The sequence below is a fragment of the Ciconia boyciana genome, chromosome 16 (genome assembly GCF_034638445.1).
Source record: "Ciconia boyciana chromosome 16, ASM3463844v1, whole genome shotgun sequence".
NCBI lineage: Eukaryota > Metazoa > Chordata > Aves > Ciconiiformes > Ciconiidae > Ciconia > Ciconia boyciana.
Window position 1 is genome coordinate 1,321,018 of NC_132949.1, and position 21,556 is coordinate 1,342,573.

The following is a 21,556-nucleotide window of genomic DNA, read 5'->3' on the forward strand; positions in this document are numbered from 1 at the left end:
CCAGACCCAGCCCGGGACAGGGGGAGCGCAGCCCCTCCGGCAGCACCTCGCGAAGCCAGCCAGGCCGGCCCGCAGCACGGGGTCCCCATCGGGCCGGGGGGCCGCCCCGCTGCGGGGCCGCACAGCTCGGCCTCGTGCGCTTGACGCCGCAGCCCCGGCACGTGGGACTGCGCCCTCCAAACACGGCATCCTCTAAAAACTGAAGGGTCCCGACCCCACGGCAGGGAACAGCCCGCGGCTTCGCCCACGGCCCCGGGCAGCTCCTGACCAGCACCGTGGCAAAGCCGCGGGCACAGCCGGTCACCGAGCCCACCTGGCTCCAGAGAGCAGCCGGGACCCAGGTGGGACTTTCCTTCGGGGTCAGGGTGGGATGGTCCCATCCCCGTGAGCTCCCGTCCAGGAGCGGCCGCTGCGGGACATCGGCCCACCCCGCGCAGGGCTCAGCTCTTAGCACGGGGCTCGCGCTTCCCCACAGTCGGTTTTAATATTTAAAGCCAAATTTTGCGTACACGATTAATTTTTTACAAGACTTCAAGCTTGCAAAGAACACCACGCTGCACATGTCACGTTGCCGCAAATAGATACAGGGCTGGAAAAATTACAGACTGCTGGGAGAATAAACACGCTCCCGTCAGCCGGAGCCAGCTTGCTTCTCCTGAGCCTCCGCGTTTCCCCGCTCCGGAGCAGCTCCGACCTGCGCGGCCCCAAGGTCCCTCTGCGAGGGGCAGCGGGGGATGGCCGAACCCCACCACCCGTTTCACTTTCGGTGCCCCCCAGCCGGGGCACGGCCCGCTGCCCCCCACTGCCCTCGCCAGCCACCCCCCAGGTCCCCGGTCCCTCCTGGCTGTGCAAAGGGCCGTGTGTGCCCACGCTCCTGCTCAGCGCAGCCTGGGAGCCCCCGAAGCTGCCCCGTACGCCTTCCCGGGCCTCAAAGCAGCCGAGTAAACCCGGCACTGCCCTGGCACGGCACCCAGCACCCTGGGAGGGGATTTGGGCTCTCTGGGAGCTGCGGCGGCATCCGCGCCCACCGGAGCAGCCGCGGTCCCGTGGGGAGCGGGTGGCCGCGCACCACCGGGGCGGTTTGCAGGGCCAGCCCCGCTCCTCATGCGGCTGAGCTGGCGTCGGCTGAGTCACGGTGAGTCTGGATGCAGGCGGAGGCGGGCGGCTGCGCAGAGCCCTCGCCGGCACCCACCAGCCTGTCCCGCAGCCCGCACCGGGCACCCACCCGTCCCAGCTGCCCTCAGCACCTCGAGCACACGCAGCCGGTCCCGACGGCAGGGCGGGAGGGGGACAAGCTCCAGACGTCCCCACCACTGGGCAGGGGCGGCGGTGGCTTCGGCGAGTGGGAGGGGATGAAATGGCCCAGCTGCCGTGTTCGGGAGTGGGCCGCTCCCCACGGAGGCAGCCCCGGTGCCCAGCGTCCCTCCCCTCCCGCCATGCGGGAGCCCAGCACAGCCCGTGTCTGGGGCGGGATGGGATGGGGAAGTGGACAAGGACAGGGGTGGGCTGGGGCTGGGATAGGGATGAGATAAGGATAGGGATGAGGATGAGGATGAGGTCAGGGATGGGACGGTCCCGCTGCACTGCCCTGCCCTCCTTGGGGAGGCCTGGGACCCCCAGCTCAGCCAGGACCCTGTGCACGGCCGCTCCCTGCCCAGGCACCCTCCTTGCCCAGGTGACAGGCCCAGTGCTCAGCCCCGGCAGCTCCGTTTGACACAGCCAGGAGCAGGGGTGAGGCGTGCCGGGGTCCCCCAAACCCACCGCCACCCCCAGCACTGCCCACCGCCCCTGGGCCCGCTCTGTGCCCCCAGCCGCCCGCCGCCCTCCTCTCGCCCCGGTTCCTTGCAGTTTTCTGACGTGGCTGTGAAAGAGAAGATCCCAAAGAGGAACTGAGGCCAAAAGCCCCAGCAAGGATCCCCCCAGGCACCACCCGGGGTGCAGCTCAGGGCCGCGGCCAGGATGGTCCCACCCCGGGCAGAGCACCGTGCCCGGCAAGAGGCACAACGTGGCACCAGCCCAACCGGCGTCCCCTCCTCGGCTGGGCAGCGCCGCTGCCGCGTCTCAGGCAGGCGAGCAGCACGCTCGCCCCAATTAGCAGGGGAGATTACCCTGCACGGATCCTGCCAATTTGCTCCAGCTTCCCAGCTGATTTGTCTGGGGCCGCGGCTAATCCTCTCCGGGGCAGACACCAGATTGAGCCACGATCTCTGCACGGCGGCTGCCAAAAGCACCCTGCGCTCCTGACCTCCTTCCTGGCCCAGCGGTTGGGCTCGCCAGCAGCCAACGGGCTCCGCTCATCCCGCCTAATCCCAGGAGGGGAGAGAGGGGCTCCTTAATTGGGGATCTTCGGCAGAGCCTGCAACGGCTGCACCGCCACCGACAGCCTTGTTAACCGCTCGCCGTGCCGCTGGCCGGCAGGGACGGGGCTTTTGCCACGTGGCCAACAGCCCCGGTCCCAGGGGACCCCTGGGGTGCGGGGAGGTGGGCGTCCAGCGCTGGCGCAGCAGCGGGGCGCGGGCAGCCATCCGGTGAAAATCTGCATCCCCGGTTATGCAACGCCGCTGATTTATTCATGCCTGAACCGGGCACTGGCCTAGAAATTAGCCTCAGCGATGCTGGGGAGGGGCAGGGCTGGGAAGATGCTGGAGGACTGAGCCCCAGGGGAGGGCTGAGCCCCAGGGGAGGCTGCGGGAGCAGGGCCGGCACCCAGGGGACCATGCATGGGTGCTCACCCCACAGCCGCTGATGCAGGACGGGGCACAGGGTGCTGCCGTCCTACACCTGGGCAACAGGGCTGTGCACCGGCCCGAGCCCCCCGGGACAGGCAGCGAGGGGACTGATCCCTCTTCTCCTCCCACACCAGCTTTTGCACGGTCAATCAATTTAACTACAGCAGCACCCAGCACGCAGCCAGGGCCACGCTGGGCCGGGAGCAGGAGACGCCGGCAAAAGGCTCTGGGTGGCCCAAACGGAGGCTGCGAAGGGGTGGAAGACGGAAGCGGCGCTCAGGAAATGGCCATTAGAAAAGCAACAACAGCGAAAACAAGCACCATGCCCAGCCTTTCCCGGCAAAACGGGGCTGCGCGCTCCTCCCCGTCCTTGCTGCTCGTTCGGACGGTCGAGAGGGGCAGCTCAGCGAGGGGGGAGCGGAGACGGGCATGGCCGGCGGCTCAGCCAGGGAAAGGAGCCGGGCAGGACCCAGCCAGCCTCTGCCTCTGCCGCAGCCAGCAGCACCCTGGGGCGTGAGGAGCTGCTCCTGCCCCGGGACATCCACGCCAAGTGCCAAAGCACTTGGGCATTCACGGGGCGATGGCACCCATGGGTGCCTTGGGACCACATCCCCCCAGGAAGCTGGAGCCGGCAGCCCACACCAGGACAAATGCCAGCGCCGGGAAGCGGCCGAGCTCCTCCGCAGCTTCCTGGGGTGAGGAAGGGTCCCTCTGAGCCTCACCCTGCAGCTCCACATCACGGTGGGGTCTCCCCGGTCACTTCTCCCCTGGAGGAAGGGGTCCCTGGCAGCACTGCCGTGGGGCGGAGGGAGGCCCACATCCCACCCCGCGCTGCCCAGCTGAGTGCTCGGGCCAGCAGGACGGATGGGAAACACCCTGAGACTCTGATGAGCAAACATCTGCTCGCCCCCCGCACCGAGCCCTGGCCTCCTTGGAGGGAAAAGGCTGTAGAGGAGCGGTCACACGCTCCCTGCCGAGAGGAAACAGATGCCGCCGGCCCGGCCCAGGCATTTCCCGTCGCTGTCACGGGGTGCTGAGAGATTTGCAGGTAGCGGAGGCTGCGGGACCACGTCCTGCCCCAGCCATGCCTCCCCGCATCGTCCTGGATATTTCATTTTAGGAGGGAAGCAAGGCACAGAGCGGGGAGCTGGGCACCATCAGAGCCAGCACCCGCATGCTCGGGGCTGCTGGGCGACAGCTCCCACCTCCACCCATCCCTCGCCGGCCACTGGGAACAGGGGGGCTCAGCCCAGCCCCCTGACCTCAAAATCCCCAGCTGCTCCCAAGAGGAGACCCGCAGGTCCCACGCATCCCGCCACGGGAAAGGCCTTGGGACGCAGGAACACGGGGTAGGGAGGGTTTGCCATCCACTCGCACCGCTCGCAAGAGCGGCTCGTGCCCTGGCACCAATACACGCAGGGGAGAGACAAATGCACCAGCGAAGAAAAAGAAGTCGTGGATGCCAGTGGGGCAGAGGCCCCCCCTTCCCCCAGGGGCCACAGATGGAACAGAAACGGCCGTAGAAACCAGCGCAGATTTATCGTTAAAACACAACCACCGAACACCTGAAGGCTGCCGAGCGCCCCGGCGGGGCTCACGGCCACAGCACCAGGACCAGGCTGGGAGAAATGAGGGCGGAGGGGAGGGAAGGGAGAGCCCGACCCCAGCCTCACGCACATGGGTGTCCACTCCCCCCGAGCGTGGGTCCAGCGGGTGCCCCGGAGCACCCCCAGCCCTGCACGGCAGGGTGGTCATTTGACGGCCAGCAGCTGCTTTCGCTGTTGCTCCAGGAGGGCTTCCAGGCGGTCGGCTCTCTGCACGGCCGCCTGCAACAGAGCACACGAGAGGGAGAGCTCGCTGCACCCCGGGGCAGAGCCGCAGCCCGAGGGGCAGGGGGGGCCAGGGCCGGCTGCCCCCCTCACTCACTTCGTACTGCTTCCGAAGGCTGCTCACGCTCTCCTCCTTCCTCATGACCGCCGTCTTCACCCTGAGCAGATGGACACAGAGAGGCTGAGGACCCCGGCCCCAAACACCGGGCTGGCCCCGTGCCCCAGGAGGGCGATTTCAGCACCGGGGGAGGCACAGCCCCTCTCCCCCCACCCAGCGCGCTGCAGCAAGCCAAAGAGCAGCAGCTCTGGGCTCGGGGTGCCGGTACACGCTAGAAGCGCCTTTATTCCCTTGGTGAGCGTTACATAGTTTGGATCGAGTCATCTATAGGAAGAAGGGGACATTAGCTTCACAAGACTTAATTAATTAACAGGACCACAGGGAGGGGATTTTAAGTTTCTTCCCATTTCTCAAGCCCACAGTTGCTGTCTCATGGCTGGACTCTTCCCCACGGCTCTCAGAGCACCAGACTTCCTGCGTTTCAACCTTTGCCAGGCTGTACGTAAGGGACGGAAGGGGAAAAGGGACCCTCATCATCTCATACTCAAGGTATGACCCTGGCCCTCAGAGTGAGTGGGAATCACTTGGCAGGGTCCAGGAAAGCCGGCGAGCTCCGTGTGCTCGTACGACAGCCTCTCGTTAGAGCTGGTGGTGAGCAGCTCTGCACAGACACCGACAGGAGGGACGGCTCTGCGCCACGCTGCAGCCGTTAGCACAGCGCTCTGCCCCACGCAGAAAGAGCTCCCGCAGGAGACGATGCACTTCCCCTTCCGATTCTCCTTTCACTTGCAAAATCCCTCCCCCGCAGGCAGACTCGAGGGAAGAGGAAGCCTTAACGTTGTTGTCACTGCCCGACACCAAGCCCAGCTCCCAGCACCACCTCCCCACTGAGCGCAGGACGGAGCCGAGCCCCACGGCGCAGCCCCACGGCACAGCCCTGCGGTGCCAGAGCCCTGCTCGCGAGCACAGCCCCTGCTCCCTGCGAAGAGGGTCCTTGGGGTGCTGTGCAGCCGACAGCCTGGGGGCCCCGGCACGTTTTGGGGATGTCACAGCTGCCCTCGACTTCCACGGCTGCGCAGCAGCCGGCCGAGCCCCGACCCAGCAGCAGGCTGCTCCCTCCCTCACGCTCGGAGGGCAGGAATCGGTTGCCCTGGCCCCTCTGGAGCAGCAAATCGGCAGAGCAAGATGCCGTGGCTGCGATCGCACGTATCGTGCACCACCCGTGGCGGAGCCCTCCAGGAGCTGATGGTGAGCCCGGCCGGCTGGCAGTGCTCCTGCCGGGGAGGAACCGCAGACGGAGCTGCGTACCACTGGCCTCTCCCGGCAGGAGCCCGCACACTGCTCCAGCTGCCTGCTCTGACGCTCGCGTCCTCCAGGCCTGCAAGGGAGCAGCCCTGGGGACAGGATGACACAGAGCAGGCTAGAAGTCACAGGGGCCCGAGGATTCCCAGCAGGCAGCCAGCTCAGGTGACTCTGCTGCCTGTTTTGCCCTGACAGGACTGGGAGCCCTGCCTGAGGATGCAGCACTGCAGACACGCTCCTGCAACGCACCCCAGGCCAGCTCTGCACCCATAGCCCCAGATATAAGCCCAGCCCAGGGCAGCCTCACCTCCTGTGAACTTCCTCCAGCTCTTTGTCCTTCTCCCGCACTACCCTGTCCAGCTCCAGGCGCTGCCGGGCTCTCATCTCCGCCATCTCCGCCTTTAGCCGCTTGTTCTCCTCCTCTGTCCCCACCAGCCTGTCAGCAAACTCCTGCCGGATCACTTCTGCCAGGCTGCTCCGCTCCTGGGCCAGCTGGTCCCTCACCTGCAGCAGGGCAGGGAGGTGACATCAAGACACTGACAGGCACAGGGCAATGCAGGGGGACGGAGCCAGGCAGGGCACGGAGCAGGGAAAGGAGCCAGAGCCCCAGGCTCTGCTCCTCACCCACCTTCCCGATCTCTTCCACCTCCTGCTCCTTGTGCTTCAGCAGGCCCTGCAGACGAATGCTCTCCCCTTCCAGCTCTGCCAGCCGCCCCTTCAGCTCATTGCAGCGCTCCTGCAGCTTCCGCTCAGACCTCTCCAGCTCCTGGAGCTCTACCTCGTACTTGTCCCGGATCCTCTTAATCCTAACGGGAGGAAAGGACAGGCAGCCTGGCTCAGCCCAGCGCCGCAGGGACCATTCCCCAGGCACCTTCGCGCTGCAGGAGGGACCTCGACGCAGCAGCAAGGGGTGGGGGGAATCTGCCCCACGGGAGATCCAGGGCTGTTTCCTCAAGTGAGAGGTAAACTTCGCCCCTGCGAGCCGCTCCTTCCGGCACTAACGCTGCTCACACCTGCAAGCTACGGTGTCCAGGGCTCGCTGGAGAGATACGCAGGGCTCAGGGGAAGGGGAGCAGCCCATGAGGAGCTGGGACTTGCAGGCTCACTCCTCCCTCTCCCCCCTACCTGTTCTCTGCTGCCCTCTCGCACTCCTCCTTGGCCGAGGACATGTCGGCCTCCAGGCGCTCGATCACCAACTCGATCTCTTTGTCTCTCTCTTTCCTCACCTCCTCCCGCAGCTCCCGCTCCCGGGAGAGCAGCCAGGCTTCCTGGGGACAGAGATGGCAAACGTCGCCTCAGTCCCTCTCAGAGCCCGAGGGTGGCACCTTTGGAGAAGGACAGCCCTTGCTGTTACCTCCTTCTTCATGTAGTTCGCCTCCCAGGCCTGCTTCTCCATCTCCAGGCGGTCCTTCAGCACCTTCACTTCTGCCTGCGGAGAGACAAGACGACAACCACTCAGCTCCAGCAGCTCCAGTACCCCACACCAGCTGGGAGCAGCCCCCCGGCACCGCCCCGGTGGGGGTACGGGGCTCAGCGGTGCCAGCACGCGTCACCACAGCCATGTGCTGGGGACTGGACTGCTCGCACCCAAGAACGGGGCCAAGAGGTGAGGGGAAAACCAGACCTGATGCCGCCTCTCCTGCTCCTCCTTCTCCTTTGTGTACTCCTCCTTCAGTGCCCTGGTGACGGCTGAGCTGCTCGCCTCCAGCTGCCGCCGCAGCTCCTCCACCTCCGCTCTCTGCCTGCCCGCACACAGACCGCAGCTCCCAACGTCCGCGCCGGCCCAGCCTCACCACCCGCTCCTCGGGACGCTCCCCCTTGGCCCCCCTCGAGCACCAGCCCTCTTCCCACCAGAGCCTGGCCTGGGGAAACCAGCCCCACCGCTCCCGAGCTCGGGGCTGCCTCCAGCCCTTGGCCGCTGTGCAGGCCCTGCTGCCAGCCCTCTCACCTGGCTGCTTGCTGGCTGAGCCGCTCCTTCTCCTCGGCCACCTCCGCATAGAGCCGGCGCCGCTGCTGCTGCAGCGCCTGCTCCTCCTGCTCCAGCTGCTGCTCACACCTGCGGGGCAGAGCAGCCTCAGGGACGTGCCTGGCTTGCGGCACTCATCCGCCTCTTCACCCCGTCCCATCCCATCCCTTCTGCGGCCAGCCAGGGGCTGGTCTGACGCTGGAGGATGCCCCTGGCTCACCGGCATTCCCACCTCAGGCCGGTGGAGACAAAGGGGCTGCTCCCCGCGGATATTAACTGCTGCAAATATCGGGAAGCCACTGGCACATGCGTGCTGGACACCACCCCCATCCTGTGAGCCCCAAACCGCCCTCAAGCCTCCCCCATGACAACATACCGCTGCCGGGCCAGCTCCCTCTCCCGCTGGCTCTGCTCATCCTTCTCCCGCTCCAGCAGGCCCCGCAGCTCCTCCGCCTGCCGGCTGTAGCGTTGGGCGGCCCGCTCGTCCGACTGCAGCAGCTCGGCCTCGTGCAGCATCTTCAGCTTCTTGATGTCCTGCCTGTGTTTGGCGATGAGCTTCTGGATCTCCGGCTCCAGCCCTGGGGCGGTGGGAAAGACACTTACCGCTCGGCCTCAGGGCTGTCTGGACCCCAACACTGGTGCCCTTGGCCCTGGCCAGCTGGCGAGGAGGCTGCGAACACATCAGCTAGCAAAGAGGGGCCGGTAAGAAAGGGGGGGTGAGCACGGACAGGCTTTCTTGCCCTCTAGCATCTGCCTCTACCAAACATGGGGAGCAGAGACTGCCCACGCTGAGCAGCTCTTCTCCGAGCTGCCAGCAGCTTCTGCAGACAGGGCCCCTCTCCCGGACCAGCACGGACGTGAGCCCTGTACCAGCCCGACTCCAGCCACCGCCGAGGGAACGTGCCCATACCTTTCACAGTGATTTCTTTGATCTTTTTGGTTTTCTCATCAATCCACTTCTCCCGCCTGATTTTCTCGGATGCACTCATCAGTTCCTTCAGTTTCTTAATCTCCTGTTTAGAAGCAAACGAGAAAGCTTCAGAGACAAGTTAGGGGAGAAAACCCCTGTTAGCCTAGGAGCCCGGCTGTTGAGAAGGAAGTTGCAGGCAAGAGCAGACGGCCCGAGCTGCACGCACACGACTCGCACAGCCCCGGCCAGGCGTGTTCTCCCAGTCCAGAGAAGCAGCCGTACGCTCTCCCAGTGCCTTCTCCTCTCTCTCACGGGATGGGGCCGCTGCTGCCCCACAGACCTTGAGCATGGGGGAGAAGAGCAAAACCCTTGGGAGAGCACTCGCTGGGGAGAGGGGAATTGGGGCTGCTGACGATCCTTGCATGCAGGGCAGTCCGTCTGTCAGCAGACGCAGGGTCGTGTGTGAAGATGCTTCCTTCTCCAGCCTTCCCTCTCCCTGGCATGGAAGACTCTCCAGCAGGAGGACAGACAGACAGACAGGCAGGCACACCGCCCAACACCACGGTACCACCGCAGACCAAGCTCCTGCGGCACCCCAAAACTCTTCAAAGACTCAAAGGCTGCACAGCCCAGGCACAGCCGCTGCTCTCGCTTCCTCCTCTGCCTGCGTTTACCTCCTCGGCTGTCCTCTCCAGCAAAAAAGCTGGAGAAACACCCAGGCCCTGCTGCCCACAGAGCTCTTCCCCAGCACTCCTGTCGGCAAAAGCCAGTCGAAGCAGTGAGCCATGTACTTCTGTGCTGGGGTTTCTGGTGAGAAAGGCACTGGCCGGTGGAAGGCCCGGCCCGGCCAAAATGGCTCCGTTTCGGCACAGGCAGATGATGTCCGCGTGCAGGACGTGGCACACATCACGGCTCCGGAGGACAAGCATAGGGCAGGACACCCACTGTGCAGAGAGGAGTGGGGAATAGCAGGGGGCCGCCCGCACAGCCCTGGGCTCGCTCGTAGGGAAAAAAGAGGGCAGGAAAATCGGCATGAGAAGACAGGGAGAGCCTGAAGGCAGCAGCTGAGCACATGGCCTGGGGAGACGGGGTGAAGGGGCTCCTTCACGGGGCTGACCCTGCTGCCGAGTGGGGAGTTCCCATCCCAGCCCCGCTGCCTGCAGGCGCCTGCGGAGCCAGAGCAGGTCAGGGCGTGAGAGCAGAAGGGCAAGGCACAAAAAAAGAGCAAAGACCACATTTACCTCGCAAAAGGGGCCCAAAGTGCGCCAGACCTGGGGAGAAAGAAAGGAGGGGATGGAGAGAGAAGGGGAATCGCAGAGGCACAGGGGAGAGGGGAGACTGGAGGGGAGAGAGGCAAGACCCAACAGCCATGCGTACGCAAGAGCACCGGGCAGGGCGGACGGGAAGGCAGGGGTCCCAAGGGAGTGAGGGGAGGCGCGGCCAAACGGGCAGTTACACCAACGCACCGAGGGCCCGGCAGCATCGCGGGCAATTGCAGCTCCGGGACGGGGCAGAGCCATCCCTGCCGGGGAGCATGCCACAAGGCTGGAGCCTGGCTCACCGGGAGCAGGAACAACAAAGTGGCCAGAGAGCAGAGCCGGGCTCCCGGGCCATTCCCACCGCTGCTGCCCTGCTGCGAGCAGGGAGCGAGAGGTAACGGAGGCACCTCCTCTGCCCCACGCAGGCTGCAGCGGCAAAACCAGCCCCATCCCTCCACGGGAAGGGGCCCCTCCAGGCACCAAGCACAGCAATACTGCGCTGGCTTCTTCCTCTCAGCTGGGCTCTAAACTCGGGCTTAAACAGTAAGGCAAAGCGAGCCAAGTGAGCCTTCGCTTTGTTTGCATGAGGGCGTCTGCCCGAACAGGCTCAGACTGGTGCAAACGTCTGCCCCACTCCAGAGTTCTGGGCATGAGCTCGGCTGCAAGGCCAAGGGCGAGCAGGGACCGGGGCAGCAGAGCCAGGACGAGCCCCGCGGCTGAGCTGCGAGCCAGCGGTGCTGCCTCCCTGCCAGGCCCAGCACAGGGCGAGCTGAGCTGTCTCCATTTGCAGGAGAGGGAGCTCTCTGCATGCTCCCGAGGGACGCTGCCAGCCAGCTCCCAGGAGCAGGAAGCACATCCCAGAGAGGGGCCCCAAGGCACGGACCCTGCTGCACAGCCTCGCCGGGAAAACAACCCTCTGCGTGTTTGGGTGCTGGTCAGGGCAACAGCCCAGTGAAACCCACAGAGGTCTGTTACTATTACTTATACACCCCATGTTCCTTTATAATCTTGTCCCCGCTCAGCTCCGAGAGCATCCCCACTCCTGCAAAGGGGGCTGGAAGTCACCCAGCTCAGAAGGATATGGCCACAGGTACAAATTCATCTGTGGCATCAGGTTTGTGCCACTGCCTGCTTTCACCTCTGCCAAAGTGAGATCCCCCGGTCGCCCCCCAGCCGGGGGAGAGCTCTGTCCACAGCGGGATGTGTGGGAAGGGTCTTTCCGAGCAGAGCCCCTGGGAGCTGGCACACTCTCTTGGTCAGTCCCATGCACCTGACTTTGGGCAGCAGCCTCTTGGGCAGCCAGGGCAAACCTCCATGGGTGACAGGGACTTTCCGTGCACAGAGAAGGGCTCCCCAGAACAACCGGGCCCCACCGAGGTGAGAGAGACCGTACTGCTCTGGGCAGGGGCCCCACTTGAGCAAAACCAACCAACTCTGGCCATGGCACGTCTCCTCTCCCTGCCCCCCCGCCTTCCCTATCCCCTCACCAGCTCGTGCTGCTCCTGCATCTGGGTGATCTTCTTGCCGTACTTCTGGTCCACTTGTTTCAGCTCAGCTACCACAGCCTCACACTTCTCACTCAGCACCTTCTTATCATCAATGAGCTGGGCAGCGGGAAGAAAAGGCATGAGGCAGCCAGGCAGGGTAGAGCCACCTCAGCTTCTGGCTTCAGAAGCATCAGTCCGAGCTGGGGTGAGAGATTACCTGGTCGATGAAGGCCAGATGCCTCTGGATAGCTGCCTCATACTGTTCCCTCTGCAGCCTGAGCTGGTGGCCAAGCTCCTTCTCGGTCTGTTTAACGTGCCGGACGGTCAGTTCCCTCTGCTGAGCCTTTTGGATGCAGGGGAGAAATAGCCACAAGACGTTAAGAGGGAGAAGTTACACCAGGCCCAGCATGCATACAGGAGATAACTGGGAACCTGGAAGGCACCGTCGGGCCAGAACAAGGAGGAACAGAGCTAAATCAAAGTCCCTGGTACTCACACCTCCTGCCCTGCTGCCAGCAAGAACACCCAAACCCCCGTGGGACAGAGGAAAAGAGTTCAGCCCAGGTCCTGACCGAGGGCTTCTGGACTAGTCAGGCATCTGCCAGGGAGGGGAGTTTGAGGAAGGTTTTCAAATCGGGGGGGCAGCAAGGAGAAATCGGAGAGAAGCCCACACCAGACCAAGAAGGACCTTGCAGATCTTTCCCATGCTAACAGGGACTGCGGCATGCCCGGCAGCCTCTGGCCCTCCGGCTCCTCGGCACTAGCTCCAGGAACGCTGCAGTACTTTGCTGGGGACACAGATGGGAAGCCCTATTCGCAGAGCCCCGATTTGTGCTTCAAAGCCGCTGCCCCAAGAAACATCTGCTGAAAGCTCTTGGTCTTCATTCCCCAGCAAGCAAAAGCATCTGGCTCACACACCAGGGCCGTCTGCAGCAGGCTGATGGCTCGCTGCTTCTCCTCCACTTCCAGCTTCAGCCTCATGATGGAGCTTGTGACCTCCGTGGCAACAGCCGATGCCTGCTCCAAGTGAGCCAGCTCCTCTTCCGAGAGGAGACCCTGCAACAGGGAAAACAACGATTAAAAGGTGGCGGGGACCACCTGGAACCAGAACAAGGAGACGGGAGACCCTTCCCACCAAGGTCTCGCACCACCTCTCCAATAGAAACGGGCTCTTGCTGCAGCACTCACCTCCCGCTGCGTGGCCGAGGCGGCCGACCTGGGCCTCTCCTGTTCCGACTTCTCCATCTCATCCAGGAAACTGATGATGCTTTGGAGCTTGGCCTCCGAAAGCAGGGCCCCATCCTCGGGGACCCCCGGGGAGTGGTTCAGCTTCCCAAACTTCTCCAAGTTATCAGCAGTCAGGGAATTGGAGCTGGGCTCCTGCTGAGCAGACACAGCTGTGAATGAGCACCCAGGGGAAGGCTCGGGAGAGGAGGTGCTGGCTCTTGTCCATCACTGGAGCCCAGTCCTCCCACTGCACCCCAGTAACCAGCCTCACCCTCTGTGCTAACCCCACTCCCACCACAGCCCTCGTGTGGTTTTGCTCCCCTTTGCGGATGCCCAAGCCCTGGCTGCACCAAGCTCCTCCGCTGCCTTCTCCAGCAGTGAACCAGCTGCATTTCTCACCCTCCGCCACCCAGCAAGTGCTGGGAAGGCAGCCCATAGGGGAACCTGCACCCACCAGGCAGCCGTCGCTGTCTGAGGGTGGATGCAACCGACCTCGGCCCTCTGCTTACCCCGTCTATCCAGGCATATCTGTCCTTCTTGAAGAGCTTCGGCGGGGGCAGCAGCTCTGGCTCTTCCTCCAACAGCCTCAGCGTGTCCAGCAGCTCATTGAGAGTGACCTTGGACTGAGCCCTGCTGACAGCAGTCACCACCGTCTCCACATCCTCGCCACCTGTCTCTCTGGAGCTCACATCCTAGGGGAGAAGACGACGCACCTTGCAGTAGAAGAGTTTGCCAGATCTCCCCAGAAGTCAATGAAGGCTCCAAAGCTGCCCCGGCAGAACAGCTGGTGCCAGGAGCCCCACGAGGCAAAACCAGACCCACCTGCAGTTTGTCCTCTGCCCCAGGGTCCCGTGAGGGCACGGAGCCAAGGTCTGCAAGGCCGCTTTCTTCTGGCTCTGCAGCTACTGAGTGGAAATTGGCCTCTGCAGGAACCAGACTGTTCTCAGGCACTTGCAACACCCAGCCCCTTTGAAGCAGCTCCCCAGAGTGAGAACCGCTCCTCGATCCTCCTCCTTCCCCCTCATGGCACGCACTGCTCCAAAAGCGTCGGAGACCTGCAGAGCGGACTCACCAGCATTATTGGCCTTGGTGACACTGCTGGCTGGACTGACGTTCCTTGCAGAAGCAGGTTTGGCAGGCTTCTTCTTTGCTACCCTTCTGCTCTCCTTCGCCAGCGCAAGCTCTTCTTCTGCCAAGCGCTTTGCATCCGAAGCCTTTTGGGCCCTTTTCTGGTGCAGTTCCTGTAAGGACAGAGAAGCCTTCAGCATCCTGCCCAGCACAGGGTGTGTTCCGATATGTCCCTGCACTGCTTCAAGTGCTAGCAAGGGCCTGGGAGACAGCAACAAACCACACTTTTGCTGCGGAAGGGTTAACAAGGACAACTCTAGAGAAGGAAAAGCACAGGAGCAACAGCTCTACTCTTCACTGCTCTGAGCAGAGGGGAGGTGGTAGCCAGGGTCTTGCCAGCTCCACATGTGAGCAAGGGCTGTTCACATGCCCCTGTGCGGCGTCCTCTGCTGCTGCGTAAAGGGCCTCCGAATCCCGAGGGCCGAGCACCGCACAGCGCAACGACGCCGCAGTGCCCAGGGGACTGCCTTAGCCAAGTTTTGGGAAGTCACAAGCACGTGTTTGCAAGGCTGTTGCAGCATTTTGCTGTCCTCCGGCTGCTCACTGCTGTCTCTCTCCTGAACTCCCCCCCCCCGCACCAAAATATGATTCCATTTAGGCCAAAGAGAAATTGGGGTTTTTAAAAAAATCTTCAGCTATACTGCAAGCCAACATGCAACTCCCCATAGTCTGTGCCAGCCCCTCATCTGCGTCCCAGGAGCACCAGCCCTTTCCTGCCGCAGACAGGGCTGCAAGAACACGGTGAAGACGGCGAGGTGCTTTCTGCCAGCAGGCACAGCGCGGTGCTCAGCCTGCCCTGGAGGGACCCCGCTCCCGAGGAGGGTCCCCTTCCCAGGGCACTCTCATCCTCGGCCGTTCCGAGGAGCTGCAGTTACAGTCTCCCTGTTTCAACGTGGTCACCCTTTCCCCGAGAACAAAATCGAAACCAGCACTGTCTTCGCAAGCTCCGAATGAGCTGCCAAGGCTTGGCAGGAGCACAACGAGAAACCGCTCTATGGCACCTCCGTCTCCGTAGGGAGCACTCCATTTCCAAGGCTGGCTCTAATTCTACTTTGTGCAAAGCCCCGAGAGACGCAGAGGAGAGGCCCTCTTGCTGCCTCACAAGAAGATGCCAACAAACTGGTCTCATGCAGGCCTTGCTTTGTCCCGTGTACCTGGATGGCAGTGCGTCGGGCCAGGCGCGCCTTCTCCTCTCGGATCTTCCGGCGTTCCTCGTCCTTCCTCTCATGCAAATCCAGTATATTTCCTTCCTCCATCCGCTGCTGCCTTTCCTTCCAGAGAGGAGGGTCAAAAATGTTACCGAGAGCTCTCCAGCACCCACCACCCACAGCAGAGAAGAGGGAAAGGGCACGCTGCACCTGAGGTCACCCCGTATCCAGGCTTTCCATCCCCCCAATCCTCCCCTCTGTGCATGTACAGAGCCCTCAGAAAAGCTCCACTTTACAGCAGCTTATTTTCTTTAGATACTAAATGTAATTATTAGTCATCTGGGTCTGAAAACACCGAGGAAACAAGGCTTAAAAATAGACTCTCACATACAAGAGCTATGGTACTCTTCGTTATTGGGATAAATAATTAAACACAAACACACACAAATAGCTGCAGATGACTCGTCACTCGCTAATGACCCAACTCGTTACTGATTCGCTACGATGAACCGAGACAGGGTATCCCTCCTCTGGCCACGAGCGCGTCCCAGACAATAAGAATTCAGCAGGATTTGTGCTGCTCCTGCCAAGCGTCTGCGGGCTCGCAGCTGAAGGGAGCTGGTAGGCCGGAGCTGTGCAGCACTGAGCCATGGGGTTCCCGGCCTGAACTCCCCCTGGAGCCAAACCCACGCTTCCCCCCTGCATCTCTGCAGGGACGGGACCCTCCTCAGCTCTCCGGACTGCAAGGGGCTGGCTAGATGGAAAGCCAGAGCCCCCTCGTCTCCGACAGCTCAGGTCTCGGTTGGAGGGTCTGGTGACTAAAGTGACCCAAATTCCCCCGCCAGCGAGGCGAGCGGGACACGGGCGTCAGGAGAGTCTGTGCTACAAGGCAGGGACAGGACTGACCTCCCTTTGGGAAGCCAGCAAGCGCCCCAGAGCCGCGGCTCCCGCCTTGTGGCATCGCGAGTGGCGTCGGTACCAGCGCTGGATGGTCACGGCAGCCAGGTTCACCTGCTGGATGAACCTGTGGGGAGAGGGAGGGTCAGCGCAGCCCCAGGGTCCTCCTCGGCCGCCGGCCGGGCAGCACCACCCCGTCCTGCTGCAGCAGAGCGCAGGCTGCTCGCCCGCAGCGCCAGGACTTGTTCTGTCCCCTCACCCCCCGGACTCAACGAGAAAAGGACTCAACGAGGCCTTTTCTTGGGCTGACATTTGGGGTGGCAGGAACTTGTGCTTTTGATGAGGACAACTCAAAGCGCAGAGCGAAGTCACGGGGAGGGTAAATCAGCCACTGCGGGTGCACTAAGGGGGGCCCTTCCCAAATCTGCAGCCCCACAGGACAAGAACAAACTAGTACCAGCTCCCCTGGAGCTCACCACTCCACCTGGCACTGTCCTCCTGCTTCTTCCCACCAGCCATCACGTACGGGCTCTGCCTCACCTCTCCGCCTCCTCCTCGGTCACCTCCTTCCTCCGGGGCAGGCTGCTGTTGTTGTTGCGGGTCATGATGTTGTTGCTGGAGAAATTCTTCTGAGACTTCACAAAGCTGCTGCTTTCGCCGTCCTCGTTTGAGGTCGCTTTGACAACGTTGCTAAGGAAGAAGATGAAGCTACTTGGCACCATCTTGCCCCATCCCGTGCCATATCAGCACACAAACACGGGGTCAGCACAGCCTCCAAGCCAGGACCTCACCACGCTTACTTGAGGGAGCTGGGTGCCTGGTTGGAGCTTTTGGGCGCAGGGCCCTTCTCAGTGGTGGAGTAGTTGTTGTGCACCATGGTGGTGACGCAGTTGCCCATCGCGCCCTTGTTGCTCCTTTTGTGGAGAGAAGACGAGGCGTTAGGACTCGCTGGATCCGAAGGGGACAGCTCCCTGCGTGCCAACCCTCAACCCGACCGTGACCGTCTGGAGCATCCCCCGAGGCGAGCAGAGGCGAGGCCTCACAAGCAACTCGCCTGCTCTCCAGAGCTCGCTCCCCGGTAGCTGTTACCTGGCGCACAGACAGACAGACACAGCCCAAGCAGACGCAACAGCCTGCTATTCAGGCTATTCTACACGCAGCCTTGGCTTAAGTCTCTCCCGGCCCTGAAGGGTTCAAGTTTTACTTGTTCCCTTTCCTAAAGCGAGAGCAGTCTCTCCCACACATCAGTCAAGCTCCTGCGCGGCTTCCAAACGCGTCCCGGCCAGCCAGCCTGGCACGCCGTCATCGGTCTGCCCCGCACTTGACCCCCATGCCCTGGCAGAGGCAGAGCACCGGCACCCCCTCCTCTGCCCGGGTGTTTTCTCAGGGTAGTTCCTCCCAACACTACCTGTTGTTGGCAGTGAAGTTGGCTGCCAGGAGCACGGTGGCTTCTTTCCTCCTCATGCCCGCCGGTGGCTCAACGCCGTGGGAGCCGGAGGGGCCCGGGAACGCTCGCGGCTGATCGTCCTGCCGTGGAGTCAGCAAGTATAAGCGCAGGCAAGTGCCAAACCCACGTCCTCAAACACCACCCTCTTCCTTCACAAGCCAGTTTCTCCCACACACAAGAAACCTCTGTTCGACAGCACGGCAGCCTCGAGGTTTTGCCTGCGCCTCTGCCTGCCTCCACCAGAAGTCAGGAGCGTGGAGGTGATGGGCCAAAAGCCCTGGGCCAGAAACAAGGCCCACACAGGCCAGAGGACTGGCCAAGCACATTGGCCATCCAAACCGTGCCAGCTTTGACTGCAGGCTGAGGAAGGACCAGCCTGGCCATGGCAGATGAGCTGTAGCACCGCATCCTCGGGTCTAGAGAAACCCTCCCACTCCTCCGCCAAACCCAGCCAACTCCTCAAGCAAGCGGAGCTGATTTAGCCCACCCGCCCCAGGACGTCCCCGTCCTCACCAAGATGTTCCACGTGGTTTTCTTTTCCGGGGAGGTTTTGCTCAGACTCGCCAGCTTCTTTCTTCCCCCAGAACCGCTCTCAAAGAAGGTCAAGAAGTCTCCCGTCTGCTCTGAGCTTGAGCCCGAACCCAGGGAAGGCAGAGAGGAGGAGAGAACACGTGTTCTGGAGTTAATACTGCATGCAAACGGCAACAAGACAGCGATAGCAGGGTTCTCATCCCGCACAGGCTGCTTCAACGAGAAGCACGCTCTGATCGCGGCAGGGCACTCTGACAACACGCACGGCGTACAGCCGAGGCACACCTACTGCCTGCCATCACAACACGGAGAAGAAAAGGGATGGAGAATCATTACACAGTCAGGAAAGCTATGAATGATTCATTTTTATACAGAGCTTTCGATTTCAGCATGACATGCAGAGACAGAATATATCAAAGGGATGGGCACAGGGTAACAAGAGAACGGAAAATCACAATTCAGAGACACCTAGGAGGTCACTGGAGACAGAAGGAGAACTTTTTGTCTCCTAACACAGTCCAGCTACAGTCCAGAGGGTCCATGAGGGGCTGCTGTAACTGAACGGTCCTGTCCCTTGCAATTAAATCAAGTGTGTTTTGTGACAGAGGCTTCCCAGCCACAGAAATACACTCTATTTCCCCAAATCCTAATCAAATGACCTCCCATCAAAAAAAAAAAAACCAAACAAAAAAACAGACCTTGGCTTTCCAAGGCCAGGTTGTAACGCCCGGTGTGTATGACAGAGCTTAAAGTACATTTTTGAAAGGCTCTGGTTCCCTCAAGGACAAGAGAGGGCAGACAGATGGGTGGGGTTTCACACAGTCCCAGCCATGGGACAGACGGACGCACGTCGGTGCCTGGAGCCGTACCTGCGCGTGCTGTTCACCCGCTGGTTAACCTGGGTGGTGCTGTTGGACCTCCGGAGGTTGTTCATTGCCCGGGATCCCCCATCTTCCTGCGGAGCAGAGAGCTAAATTCAGCAGCGATGTTAAGGAGAAGCACGGGCAGGCAGAGCTGGGATGCCTGGCCTAGGCAGGCTCCCCCTGTGAGTCAGGCATCCTAAAATAGCACTGCTGGCGGTGCTACCCTTCCACCCCCCTCAACACAGCCCCGACACGGTGTTTCCGATATCCCCGCGGCTGCCAACCTCTCCTTAAGGCAGAGTGCAATGACACCTCGCTCCCTCTCGGGCTCCCACGTTGCTGCTGAGCCAGCAGGAACATGTTCATTTGTGTGAGCTCCCCAGCCCAGAAGGGCCGTGCTCGTTACCTGCCCTGGGAACGAGCGTGAAGGAAGGCTGCCAAGGCAGCAGGGATTACTCAGCAAAAAGTGCAGAGACTCTCCACTACTGGATCTTAACAGAGCCCAGTAAGTACCTGGGGCTCATTCGCCCTGCTGAAAAAACACTCACAGAAACCCCCACTCGGCGAGACACCGAGTCCCCGGCTCTGCTGACCCCGGCGGGAACGGAGGGTGCTCGGCAAGGCACAGGCTGGGCCTGAAAACACCGCAGCATCCGGCAGAAGATACCAGGAACTGGGGAGTTTCCAGAAGGAAATCGGCGCAGGGAGGTGAAGGGCAAGGAAAGGAAAAGGGTGAAGCCTGACGCTTTCCTGCTTGCCCTTCCGTGAAAGGGTCGAGAAGAGACCTGACGAGCAGCCGATCGTTGAGGACGATCGGATTTGGAGAGAGCACGTGGCACTGCAGCACCCAGAGCTGCAGCTCCAACTAGCACCTGGACCAGCCCAATTCTTCCCCTCCCGAAGGCGGTGCGGCTGCTCTCCATAAACACGCAGCCGTGCCACGCTGCCACACGCTCCCGGGGGGAGCCAGGGCCCTCCCCTGTGCCACCTCCCGCCCCAGGCTGGGCTTCAAAGCTCAGCCTGCAGGATCCGCACAGCCCGGCGTTAGACAGCCGGGAGAGCAGGCGTGCATCGAGGCATCCCATAGCCCACGGACACGAGCAGCAGGAGGGATGCGGGGATGAAGGACCTCTCCTGCCCAGGACTCACCAGAGCGTTCCTCTTTGGTTTGCCGTCGGCGGTGACCGAGACGGAGCGCGCCATGTGCTTGGCGGGAGAGGCGCTGCTGGGGCGCCGCGAGACCGGCGCGGGGAAGCCCGTCAGGCTCAGATCCACGCCGCCAGAACCGGCACCCTGGAAGGAGGAGCTGCTGCGGGCGCTCTTCATGCTCGAGCAGAGAGAATGGGCCCTGCAAGCACAGCGCGGATGGAGAAGTGAAGGCACGGGGAGCATATCCAGCCACGTGCGGCAAGCAAACCACATGCTCTGCTCCCAGCTGTCTCCTACAAACGCCGGCACAGAGCCGTAACCGCTTTCAAATGGGATGAAACACCCTCCTCTGTATTTCCACATGCCAAATAACCCTGAACACAAGGCCTGGAGAGGCTCCGGGTGAACCCCTCACGGTGCCCGACACCAGCAGTCGTCTCCTCACTGCTTTCACCTAACGCCCCGGCTGTCCATCCCACGTCCTGCTGCCCCATTTACGAGCTGGGACGCTCACTTCAAGGCCAGCAGACGACTAAGAGGAGAAAAGCCCCGCTCTCCACACCGGGCTCCTTCACTCCATACAGACCGTGGCTGCGAGAGGATCATGCAAGCCCAGAACGGCCCCTTCTGCTAAGGCCGGGGGTTCAGCTCACCCAGCGCCCTGCACCGGGCAGGGATGCTGAAGAAGCAACTGGGCAGCTCCCGAGGGATCCTTCCCCCACCAAGCGCTCCCAAGCTCTGCCAAGAAGCTGTTCAGAAGCGGCCGTGCCCTCTCCGCGGGCGAGGGAGAGCTGAGCCCCCTTCCCAGCTCGGGAGGCGGCACGCTCCCCGCTTTACCCCTTCGCATCCCCTCCTGCCACAGCGCTGAGCCAGGAGCCGTCGCTGTCCCCAGGCAAAGGCCACCGTCACCGCTTGCTTTCTTTACACAGCGCTACGCCCAAGCCGTCCCTAAATCCATCTTCCCCCGGCAGGTCTGATTTCACACACACACACACCCCCCCCGGCCTTGGGGCTCCACCAGAGACCTTGGCAATGCCTCGGGCTCCAACAACCCGGGTAAACAAAAGACTCTCGATGGAAACCGCCAGGCTCCCACCGGGAAAACAGGGCTCAGGCCCAGGACGCCCAGGCCCCTCAGGCCCATGCCCCAGGCCCAAGCCCAGGCCTCCAAGCTCCCAAGGCCCACGACCCCCCAGGCCCCACGCAGGACGGGCAACACGGGTGAGGGGCTCCAAGCAGCGAGAAAGGCCCAGAGGAAGGTGAGAGGGACCCGCACACCCCCGGGGCCTGCTGAGGGGGCAGCACCGAGGGCGAGGCCCTGGCCCCCTCCTTGTCCAGCTCCAGCGCCCCCCCACAAAGGGCCCCGGGGGCCGGTACAAGGCCCCGGCCCCCCCCCGGAGCAGGCCCTGGTCCCGGTCCCGGTCCCTCCCTCCTCCTCCCTCCTCCCCTCAGGCCGCCCCGCGCCCGCTCCCGCGCAGCCTACCGCCGCCGCGCTGCCGCCCCGCCCCGGCCATTGGGCGGGGCGAGAGGAAGAGGCGTCTGCCAATCGGAAGGGAGGGGCGGGGCGAAGAGAAGAGCAGGGGTAGGTTGAAGAGTAGAAGGGGGTGGGAGGAGGGAGGGGCGAGG

General features: G+C 62.7%; 1 protein-coding gene across 4 annotated transcripts; it reads right to left on the reverse strand.

Moving 5' to 3' along the window:
* Nucleotides 1-4,255: 4,255 nt before the first annotated feature.
* CEP131 (centrosomal protein 131) lies at nt 4,256-21,307 on the reverse strand. 4 transcript variants are annotated; one of them, XM_072881288.1, is made up of 27 exons: nt 20,584-21,307; nt 19,931-20,129; nt 18,788-18,873; nt 17,901-18,015; nt 17,349-17,467; nt 16,741-16,854; nt 16,481-16,630; nt 15,950-16,067; nt 15,050-15,166; nt 13,840-14,008; nt 13,590-13,690; nt 13,277-13,459; nt 12,729-12,920; nt 12,459-12,596; nt 11,758-11,883; nt 11,541-11,657; nt 10,036-10,065; nt 8,795-8,897; nt 8,261-8,462; nt 7,867-7,974; nt 7,543-7,660; nt 7,273-7,347; nt 7,044-7,186; nt 6,547-6,724; nt 6,226-6,422; nt 4,656-4,716; nt 4,256-4,555 (listed from the first exon to the last, which is right to left on the reverse strand). In XM_072881288.1, exons 1-27 carry the CDS (start codon nt 20,775-20,777, stop codon nt 4,481-4,483), a joined length of 3,528 nt encoding a protein of 1,175 aa, XP_072737389.1. In that variant the 5' UTR covers nt 20,778-21,307; the 3' UTR covers nt 4,256-4,480. The 4 variants fall into 4 exon arrangements, with proteins under 4 accessions (XP_072737389.1, XP_072737388.1, XP_072737391.1 ...); XM_072881287.1 differs by having other exon boundaries at nt 12,729-12,923; XM_072881290.1 differs by lacking the exon at nt 10,036-10,065.
* Nucleotides 21,308-21,556: the final 249 nt, after the last annotated feature.

Coding starts and splice junctions, on each gene's coding strand:
- CEP131 (XM_072881287.1), bottom strand. CDS start 20,777: ATGCGAAGGGGTAAAGCGGGGAGCGTGCCGCCTCCCGAGCTGGGAAGG. Junction 15,167..15,949: donor TGCTGGCTTCCCAAAGGGAG/GTCAGTCCTGTC, acceptor CCTCTCTGGAAG/GAAAGGCAGCAGCGGATGGA. Junction 7,187..7,272: donor CGAACTACATGAAGAAGGAG/GTAACAGCAAGG, acceptor CTCTGTCCCCAG/GAAGCCTGGCTGCTCTCCCG.